This window comes from Diadema antillarum, unplaced genomic scaffold (assembly GCF_040938485.1).
Source record: "Diadema antillarum isolate AM-2024a unplaced genomic scaffold, OU_Dant_1.0 scf00000198, whole genome shotgun sequence".
Lineage (NCBI taxonomy): Eukaryota > Metazoa > Echinodermata > Echinoidea > Diadematoida > Diadematidae > Diadema > Diadema antillarum.
The window spans coordinates 551,919-562,279 of record NW_027271087.1 but is presented as its reverse complement, the minus strand read 5'-3'; the positions used below and the strand labels follow the sequence as shown (position 1 = coordinate 562,279).

The 10,361-nt window shown below is 41.1% G+C and overlaps 1 protein-coding gene across 1 annotated transcript; it reads right to left on the bottom strand.

Moving 5' to 3' along the window:
- On the bottom strand, positions 1 to 10,028 carry LOC139723727 (retinol dehydrogenase 11-like). The gene is made up of 6 exons (XM_071634943.1): positions 9,999 to 10,028; positions 5,989 to 6,135; positions 3,921 to 4,112; positions 2,991 to 3,269; positions 1,733 to 1,934; positions 1 to 127 (listed from the first exon to the last, which is right to left on the bottom strand). Exons 1-6 carry the CDS (start codon positions 10,021 to 10,023, stop codon positions 28 to 30), a joined length of 945 nt encoding a protein of 314 aa, XP_071491044.1. The 5' UTR covers positions 10,024 to 10,028; the 3' UTR covers positions 1 to 27.
- Between the last annotated feature and the right edge of the window lie 333 nt (positions 10,029 to 10,361).

The following is a 10,361-nucleotide window of genomic DNA, read 5'->3' as shown; positions in this document are numbered from 1 at the left end:
TCTTCCTCTTCTCACTGTCCTCTCCTCCTACTCATTCAAGCCTACAAGTTTCAGGCTCAGATCCCACAGCTTCCTGGCATCGTCATCATTCTGAGCAGCTTTGGAAGGCACCTTGACGGCACAGTCACTGAAAGAAAGCAAGCACAGACAGAGATAGCATATTAGACGATAAGGCCTGAATTCACAATGGTGGTACAATCTTTGTCCATGGTTTAAACCATTGACAAAGACCGTACTTTTGTATTGGGTGCCGATTGTCGCATGGCCTATTTGTTACAAAATCAGTCATTTCGTCGACGAAATGTTAACATTTTGTAACGAAATAGGCCATGCGACACTTGGCGCCCCATACAAACTATGGTCTTTGTCCATTGTTTGAACCTGAATGTCAGCATGGCCACTGGTATGCTTCCACAGGGGCGGATCCAACTTTTTGCAAAGGAAGGGGGGAGGGGGTTCATCCAATCACAATGGGTCATGATATGCAAACAAAAACAAAGAAACTTGAAATGACTGGTATGCCTTGGCCATAATGCATTCAAGATTCTCCTAATAGGTCTATAGTGCACTGTACGTCTTGACAATGTGTGATGACAAGTTTCACACAATTGGGAAAATATCAAAATGATGTGTTTGTCACAAACGTGTTGAATGTTCACTTTCCTTGAAATACCTGTAGGTTTGATTGGATGAATGGCTATCTTTTCTAAGAGAGCATGTTTTTGGGCATTTGAGGATTTTTAATTGACTTTTGACCATTTTATAGGTTTACGCATTGAGTAATTTTCAAGGTATGGAGAAAAAGTATTAAATAGTAAATTGTTAGCATTTTAACCTGGCCTTTGACCCTTGCCCTTTGACCCTATGACCCTACATAATAATATGCATTATTGTCGACACAAACTGTTGTCTATTTGTTAGGCAACTCTAAACCACTCCAAGGCCTTTCCATGGAAGAGTGGAGAGGGAGAAGATTAATGAGAAGACTACTCACAAACAGGAGACTTTACTGCACAGAAAATCAGGTCAAAAGCTACCAGTGACAACAGATTTTATGACAATCATCATATCTGGTAAGCTGTCCTACTAGAAAGATTACTCTTGCAAAGAAACACAATGCAAATTGTCAAATTATTGTGGCATACTATTCTGTCAACCAACCAACCAACCAACCAAATATCTCGTATTGAGATCTTAAGTTTAACATCAATTTCAGAATAGAAATATATTGGGGGACAAAACTGTTGAGATCTCATTAAAATCGTTGTGACAATAGGGAAGTTATGGAGTGGTGAAGTTTCATGTTGCGACGAAACAAAGACAGTACGGTACACGTTGGAAGCTTTTGAGTGCTCCTCTGGCGTGGGTACAGCAAAGTGTGGCATACCGTAAAACAAGGAATGTTCACGTACACTTTAATTTCGCGAATTTTGTGAGAGCCAAGATTCGCAAAATTAGAATTCATGCGAAAGCTCTTTATCATACTATATGCACTGAATGGTAGAGGCAACTCGTGAAAATTTTCATGTCGCCAAAAAAGACCGTTGGCTCCAATGCACAAAAATTTTATGCCGCAAAAATATTGTGTTTTACAGTACGGTACTTTGAGTGTTCTAACAATTTTCTAACACGCCTCTGGAACGGGCACAGCACTATGGTACGATATGCTTTAAAAGAATGGGCTCGTTCAAACCCAGTGCCCCAGATGTGTGCCATAGATGTGGGTTCTCACCTGTAGTAGAGGCCTGTTTCCCCGTCAGTCTTCTCATCCACACAGCAGTAGATGCTGGTTTGGGCCCCTTGCTCTGAGGTCTTGGAAAACAGCCGTACGATGGGATGCAAGGGCTTGAAGAACACTGTGTAGGTGCCGAGGTGGCGGGCCAGATCCGTGTCAACTCCACCAGGATGAACAGCATACGATGTGACTCCAGTCCCTTGAATTGCATTGGGAAGAATCAGGAAAGCAGAGTCCACACAAACAATATTTAAGGGATACACCATAAAAATACACTAACATTTCTGAATGAACTACAGTAAATGTCTTTATCTTCATAGGATATTTAGAACTGAGTCACATAATAAAAAGAAAAAGAAATAGCAAAATTTTAGAATTACACCACACAATTGCTGACTCACATGTGTTCATCCAATCCACTAGAAAAGACAGAATTAGATTTGACATTTCCAAGCATAAAAGTCTATGTACTGCCTGATTGCCCTGAAATTCAAACATAGATTTATGTAACAATTAAATTTTGAAGAGTAAACAGACTTGCAAAAATCTTGTAAACTGTTCATCAGATTTTGCCAGTAACATCAGCTACAAAGTAGCTGTTAGTCAACTATTGCCAGACCCAGAACCAAGTTACAACAGTCATGAACTGCCTGTTTGTACTGTGCGCATAGCATCCCGCAGTGGAGCTACTACACTTTGGGTATACGATTCAGCCCCATCATAAAGTGCATAGCATATCGTAAAGATACTGTCACAAGTTTTAGAATAGTGGAAAAATGAGCAAAGAAAATGGGATTCCATCTGGAATTTTTTTGAATACAAGCAAACCAGAGTAGTGTAAAATCTGTGAAAATATCTGTAAGTTACCAAGTATGAAATGATTTGATATCATGTCATCTAGATTCAAAAGATAATAGTTAAATAAGCAAAACATTTTGCAAAAATATTGGCTGCAAACAAAAGGATCAGATACCCCCTCACAGATATAGAAAATGATGACCAACAAATGAACATTACATTAGTGTTTCAAGTCAGTTTAGTCCTAACATTTTTATTCAAAGATTTAAATACCAATAACATAAAACAAGTGGGAGCACACAGCTTGAGTTGTTAATATTTGACTGCCATTGCATATTTTGTTTGATGTGAGTTCTGGGGTGGGGGTATATATTTGAATATCTATGAATTCATCCCAATCCCCAGTCAGAGAGTTATGAAAGCTGAGAATTTTACGAGCTAAGACCAAGTGACCTACCAGCAAGACGTCTTGCCAGCTCCCTCGTGAAGAGGACGTTGGCGAGCTTGCTCCGGCCGTAGGCGGCCATTGCCTCGTAGTTCTTCGTCATCATCATGTCGTCAAAGTCCATCCTGCCAAACTGGTGGCCGAGAGAGGACACGTTGATGATGCGGGACGGGGCGGAGGCCTTGAGGAGGTCCAGGAGGAGAAGGGTCAGCAGGAAGTGGCCCAGGTGGTTGACCCCAAACTGCATCTCGAATCCATCCTCCGTCTGCCACTGCGGACACATCATGATGCCTGAGGTCAGGGTAGACATGACACCGGACAACAGATTGGAAGAATGGGAATGTCGGATGGGATCATACACAAAATAATGGTGAATGCATTATATTGAAATCCTAATAAAAGCATTATGCAACAACCTCATTGCTGTGCTTTCTAGTACTTAACACTTACGGGGGGTCTTAAGCACATAAATGCCAACCAGCATAGTTTACAACAGCAGAGGTGATTTTGTTCTACTTAATGAAGTTAACTTGCATATGGTGTGGAATATCACTCGACCATTTGAGTGGTCTGAGTGCCGACTGGTGAAGAAAATCCCCTAGTATTGGACAAAGTGTCCCAACTCGCTGGGACAGAAAGGTTTAAATGCTAACAAAAACAAGCGACCAAGTCATTTAATGACCCAACTCTCACCCTAAAGACCCTTATGCCATCCTATTGAGAGGGGGAGAGAGAGAGGATGCCTATATATTATATATAAATATATGTCTGAGCAATATCATTGACAAAGTTTACTTCAGTGGTTGATTAAACAGATCTTACAGAAAATCTAGGATCAAGAGGGAGGATGTAGAGTGGTTAAAGTTTGCTGGCCGGACAACAACCATAAGAATAAGGTTAAGAACAGGGGTAATGCTGTCATCCCACTATACATGTATGTACCAGCGTTATTGAGGAGGATTTCAACGTGCTTCTCCTCCCTCAAGATCTCCTCAGCAAATTGCCGGATTGATTTCATAGAGGCAAGGTCCAGCTTCTTGACCACCACATCCTTGTTCCCGGATTCTTTGATGACCCACAGCTGGGCTTCTTCTGCCTTCTTGAGGTCTCGGCAAGCCATGATAACTCGGGCACCTGGTGCAAATATTGGGGGGGGGGGGGGGTGTGTGGTAAGAAAACAAACTTGTAATCTTTGCATTGTCATGATAAAAAAAAATAGAATACAATATTTTGATCTAATTCCAGCTTTCTAGTGACTACTACACCAATCTAACGTACTGACTACTGACAAAGATTAAAACAAAATCAATCTGTGTACTGAATCATACCTACCCATCAAAATTCCTGGATTCACATCTTGACAATCTTTCAAGAAAATATCCTTTGATATAAACTGGTCTGAAATTGTCTGTATGACTATACATGTACAATCACAAAGAATTACAACTGATGTTAAGCTCAGTTACTGAAAGGACTAACAGCACATAATACAGAATGAAGTCACAATTAATAGCATGCCTCTATAACATAGGGCCTACACACATGAACCCCACGGTACACAGACCTCTACAAAAAATTTGAGTATATACTACAAGTGGCATCTACAATCAAGTAATTCAAGAACATATCTAGAAATACTGGCCTATAAGAATAGTTATAGAAAGACTCCAGCCCCTAAGACCATTACACAGCTCAGTCACAAAAGTCTACAAATTAAAATGTAGATTAATCAATCCAGAGAAAACATTCAGATAACATGAACGCCAGATATTAAAGGGACTGCACAGTCCTGGTCGAGGTGAGGATTTAGCTTTTTAACGTTTTGCGAGATATTCAGAAACCACTCTCTGAGATGTCAAAAAGCATGCAATTCTAAGGGGTATCAAAAGTTTATTTGATGAAAATCCTCTTTGAAATGGCCGAGATATCCAAAAAACAAGGTGAAACAAAGAGATCCTAATAAAAGGTGTGGCCTGTCGCCTTTTATTATTATCACTTTTTGGGATATCTCAGCCATTTGAAAACCAATTTTCATCAAACAAACGTTGAATCCTTCTTAAAATTACATGCTCTTTCATATTTCATAAGAGGTTTCTCATTATCTCACTTAGGAATGTTATAAACCTGAATCCCCACCATAGTCCTCAACCAGTACTGTACAGTTCCTTTAAAGACCCTGTAGAAAGGGGATCCGTGGGGCAGGAAGGATAGCCCAGCTCTGATATAGTTAAGATTACCTGTTCTGAACCAAGCACAGCTTTATCAGTGATCTCTGTTTAAGTACATACACAGCCCAAAAATCTCAACTGGAGTGAACAGTTATGGATGAGCCCATACTTTTGATGCACATATTTGCTGACCTTTTTTTTTTCACTATTTGTGATTTTCGAATGTACCCCAGTGGGCAGCAAATGAATCGAGCCACCCATGAATCCCCTGCTACCTGGTCTTTAAAGGACAAGTCCACCTTCATATGTGGATGGAATGAATGCAGCAATGTTAGGAGAACAGATCAGTGAAAGTTTGGGGAAAATCGGACAATCCGTTCAACAGTGATGAATGTTTAAAGTGTCTGCGCAGTCACTGCTGGATGAGAAGACTACTACAGTGTATGATGTCGCATGCGTAGAATAATATGGAAAAGAGAATTTCACCAAACTTTATTTCTTGAAGAAAGTGCACATTTCCTAGACATGTCATATGACATATGTTAAGGGTGATATAATTTCCCCTGCCTTCTGAAAGTCAAGCGTTCTTTCATGTAAGAAAAGTAACAATATGTTGAATTTTCTTTATATCATTCTAAACATGTGACATCACAAGCTGTAGTAGTCTTCTCATCCAGCAGTGACTGAGCAAGTGCTGAAAAATTCATAAAGTTCTGTTGAACAGATTGTCTGATTTTCCTCAAACTCTCACTGATGAGTTCTACTGATTGCTCCATCACTCAATCCACATGTCAGTGAAGGTAGACTTGTCCTTTAATCTGAAAGTAGGGCTCAATGCTGACCTCTCTGTGCCAGATCCTTTGCACTCTCCTTCCCGATGCCCGTGTTGCAGCCAGTGATTATGACCGTCCTGCCGTCGAGTCGTGCCTTGCTGTAACAGCGCCCTCCTTGGAGCCATCGCCTCAACACCAGTCCCAAGACCACAAGACCTACAAAGTGTACATGAAGTAGAACCCAGTGGACGAGATCTAATATTAGTCCTATCCATTCATAACAATGAATAACAGCATGGCAGACAACATAGAAATACTCCTATCTGTCTAACTACATAATTATCAAGGCAACATTCGTGCCTCATTGCACAAAATAATGGTAACTGTGCAATTAATGGTAACTTTGCAATCAATGGTAACCATTGGTATTTTTTTTGGCTTCAATTGGATATGGAACAGTGTTGCTTGGTGCAGTTACCATTAATTGTAGAGTTACCGTGGTTATGCATCAATTGTAAAGTTAATGGGGCCCTGGCAATTTAGAAGATTTTCAGAATCACAAAATAAAGATCTGGAGGTGTACTAAGACAGAGCAGACCTCCACACAGCACTGCCAGCACCTGCTAGTTCATAGGCAGTTTCTCCAACACAAAGAGGTACGTGAGACATCTAAAATACATTTGGTGAAAATCTGACCATCTACTGCTGAGTTACTTGGAGACTAAGATTATTTTATGTTCTTTACGTTTTTTATGTTTCTTGACCTTTCACCTCATGACCCAAAATTTAATTGTTCTTTTCTTACTTCATTATGAACACAGCCTGCAAGTGAGGTAAAAAATTTGATCATCCGTTCTTATTCAGAGATTAAGCTTATCTTATGTTCTTTATGACCCCATGACCTTTGACAGGAATGACCTCATAACCCTCAAACAGAAGTATTTCAATCTTTTTTTATTTCATTATAAACACACAGCACACCCTGCAAGTTTGGTGAAAATCTGATCATCCATTCTCGAGTTATTGGGAAATTATGCTTATTTGTCCTAAATGTATGACTCTGGAAACTTTGACCTCATGACTCCCAACATTTTATATTTTTTTCTTTCCTCATGATGAACAAATCCTGCTGAAAATCTATTCTTCCATTCTCTAACTATAAGTTATTGTGTACAAATCAAACAAACAGTTGTATGGAACCAAAAACATTAACCTCCGCTGGCCACAGGTTTCATTCACCTACTCACTGGCAATCGATCAATATTCAATGGCTTGTTAGTGAGGCCATTAAATTACTCATGAATTTGTATTGACAAAATTAAATGACCATTGAAACATAACCATGTCAAACATGCATATCGACTGTGAGCTAGGTGGCCAGTCAAACCTACCTTAGCGGCCACCTGTCTATAGCGGCCACTGAAAAATCCCCCCAAGAGAAATGCCCTGTTAAAGACCCTAGCTGTTATTAGCAGCTACCCGTCTAACGTGGCCAGTGGTCACAAATTTTGTTTCCCGTGGTAGATTTTAACCTGTCTAACAATTGTACCGTAGTTATGGGTAAACTCGGCCTGGCGGGTAAAGTCGGCCCCCAGTGCGCGCATAATAAGTAGTACTGTCACAAAATTGCCTAGAGCACCGCTCTCACTGTAATGGATCAGTCCAGGGTTGTGCACTGGAGTGTGCACTGGAGTGTGTACTGTACTGTAGGCATAGGTCATGTGTTAAAGTACACAGGTCATGAGTGTGTGTGTGCCTGACCCAGTGTCAGGTCAGTATAAAGTTTAGTGATGTGCACTTGTCTTGGCAGTTGTTGATGAGTTTGTCCGCGGATTGCAGTGGGGTGAAGACTGAATCCTGCCAGGGAGGTGCAGGGAGGTGAGTTGTCTCACCTCCCTGATCCTGCCACGGTGCTGTTTTGGCTGCAATACTGTTTACTGTACTTCTCTCTTGCTATGCTCTGTACTTGAATCGACATACACTGCAGCTGTATTGGAGTTGATCCTCCTCGATTAAACACATCGGAACGGTATGTACCCTGACTGTTGACTCATTTTGTGATGTCTTGGCCTACATAATAAGTGCATGTAGTGGGTGCTCATTGTTGGTGGTTGCTCTGATGTCTCCATGAGCGAGGGTGTGAGGTGACCTAGCCCGACCAGACACTGTTACGCTATGTACAGCGACTGGGCTGTGTATAGTTAGAGGTGACCATGAATGAGTGAACGATGAGCTGAGGTGCTTGCCAGCCATATACTTTGGCGAGTATCCCGATTGAGTGGATGAAAATACTCAGTAATAACAAAGAGGCAAATTTGTTACAGTACTAGTTGTACTGTGTGTGCGACTTTAACCGCTAGGCCGAGTTTACCCATATAACTATGACGCCACGGTATAGATTTCTAGCAGCCAAAGACCCAATGGAGCAGATAATTCAGCGTGTTTTGCTGCTTTGTAGCCGTGCCAGCTATTCCTGGGCAATGTTCAGTGATAGCCACAGCTTCAGTCATCACTCATTCAGAGATAACAATTTCTTCAGATTTCAGAAAGTTAATTGTACACATGGTATTATTGGTAGGCCTCTACTGTGCAACAATTGCCCTCATAATCACCGGCATTGTTCAATGTATGCACTATGAAACACACGTCCATGTATCATTACGTGTAGGGTATGCACAAAGTTGGATAACCTGTCTATAGCGGCCACCTGTCTATAACGGCCACTTTTTTCGGGTCCCTTGGGTGGCTTGACTGTGAATGTATTTAGGCCTATGGAACCCTGGAATGCTGGATTGGGCTTAACCCTGGCCTTGGGACTCCCCTGTAAGGCTGTACACAGTAACTTGTTAGGGCCTAACCGTTTGGCGTCAGTGGACTCGATCTGGGCACGAAAGAGATAATAAGCACTAACGTTATAAATTTAAGGCTCATATTGTTAACACTCACAACAGTGATTTTGAGGTCCCGTTGGGACGTAATAAATAACCGGCTCGTAAAGCATGCAAAGAGTCGTAGGAACTTTACGAATATGATATCGGTTCGTAAAAAAACAATTAACTTTAGGGCCTGGTCGTGTAACATTAGGGAGATCCTCAAAACTTCAAGGCAATCGTTTGGCCCCGTTGGCGTTAGCTCTATTAACATGACGTTAGTACAGTAGCCTGACTAGTAACTGCTCACTTTGATACTTTATTGTGAATAACTTTACCAAATTATCTCCTTCCCAATTCAATCATGTGAAACGTGGTTCGCGATATTGCTCGATCTTTCTTATGTATGTTACCAACATCTGTTCACGAAGTCCAATAATGGAATAATCGTGCGACACTTCGTCGTTACATCCTGTACTAGTAGCCGCTCACCCCTGCCCAGTAGCCGTTCACTTATACCGAGCATGAAGATGGCGCACGCACATTGTGATGTATGGCTCTGAGGAATCATTTACACAGTCCCTTCCTGAATGATGCGAAGGGCATGCCTGCTAATACCACTGACACGTGATGTGCCGAGGCTGAAATAAACATAAATTTTCGACCGTAAACGGTGTTTTGGATATTATATTTATTTTCAATTTTCATGTCTGAATAAAAAATCCTATATTACATTAATTTTGCTTTGATGTCTTTCATTTTTTTTTTTTTTTATCGTGTAGGTATCCTGCATTTTGTGTCGTATTTATCATTATGTGGAAGACAGGTCTCGTTATTAAATGTTATAGTTGCGAAAATAGAATTATAATTTATATCTACAAGTTATGAAATAGCCATTCTTCATAATAATTATATATTGAACTGAATGATTCATGAGGTCTTTGACGCAGCGATTAATAAAAAATGCATTACCCTGTACATTTAGAATAGATCTCTAGCGATACTGCGAATAGATTCACTCCACTGTTTTATGCTATTATTCCTTTTCTTCTTTCTTTTTCTTTTTTTTTCCCTTTCTGTTTAACCTCTTAATCTAACCTCTTGTACCAAAATGTGATTGCCTGAATGTCATGGAGGTAAACCAAGCCCTTAACCAGGGCAGGCTTTTGTTTTTCCCATATTCATAGTAAAGGTTCTAGTTCTACTCACTGACGAGGACAGCTATGGTGGTCATCAGGCAGCACTCGACCATGATGAAGGAGACGGTACAACCTGTTAGACTAAGCAGGGAATTATCGAAACAGGTACAGAGATAGGCAGCTTGCTGGCAGCCTGCAGCAATAGAAGTGGCGATCAGGAGTCGTCGTAGTCGCCGAACGAACCCGTCGTCCGATCGTGATCGTCAAGGTCCGTCCGCCCGGTTTACACCAGCAGCTGCTTGTACACATCGCGCTACGCTACACACGTACACAACTAGTAAACGTAACGTGAAGCTAAGAGCTCACTACTTCATGCACTGATGGGGGCGCGATTTCATTTTTTTATGAGTTGCGTGGTTGCGTCCAGGCCTCA

What these genes read in the sequence shown, in the direction of transcription:
- LOC139723727 (XM_071634943.1), bottom strand. Translation starts at nt 10,023, where the DNA reads ATGACCACCATAGCTGTCCTCGTCA. An exon ending in CACCATAGCTGTCCTCGTCA is followed by an intron (nt 6,136 to 9,998) that starts GTGAGTAGAACT and finishes TACACTTTGTAG; the next exon opens with GTCTTGTGGTCTTGGGACTG. An exon ending in GCTGGCAAGACGTCTTGCTG is followed by an intron (nt 1,935 to 2,990) that starts GTAGGTCACTTG and finishes ATGCAATTCAAG; the next exon opens with GGACTGGAGTCACATCGTAT.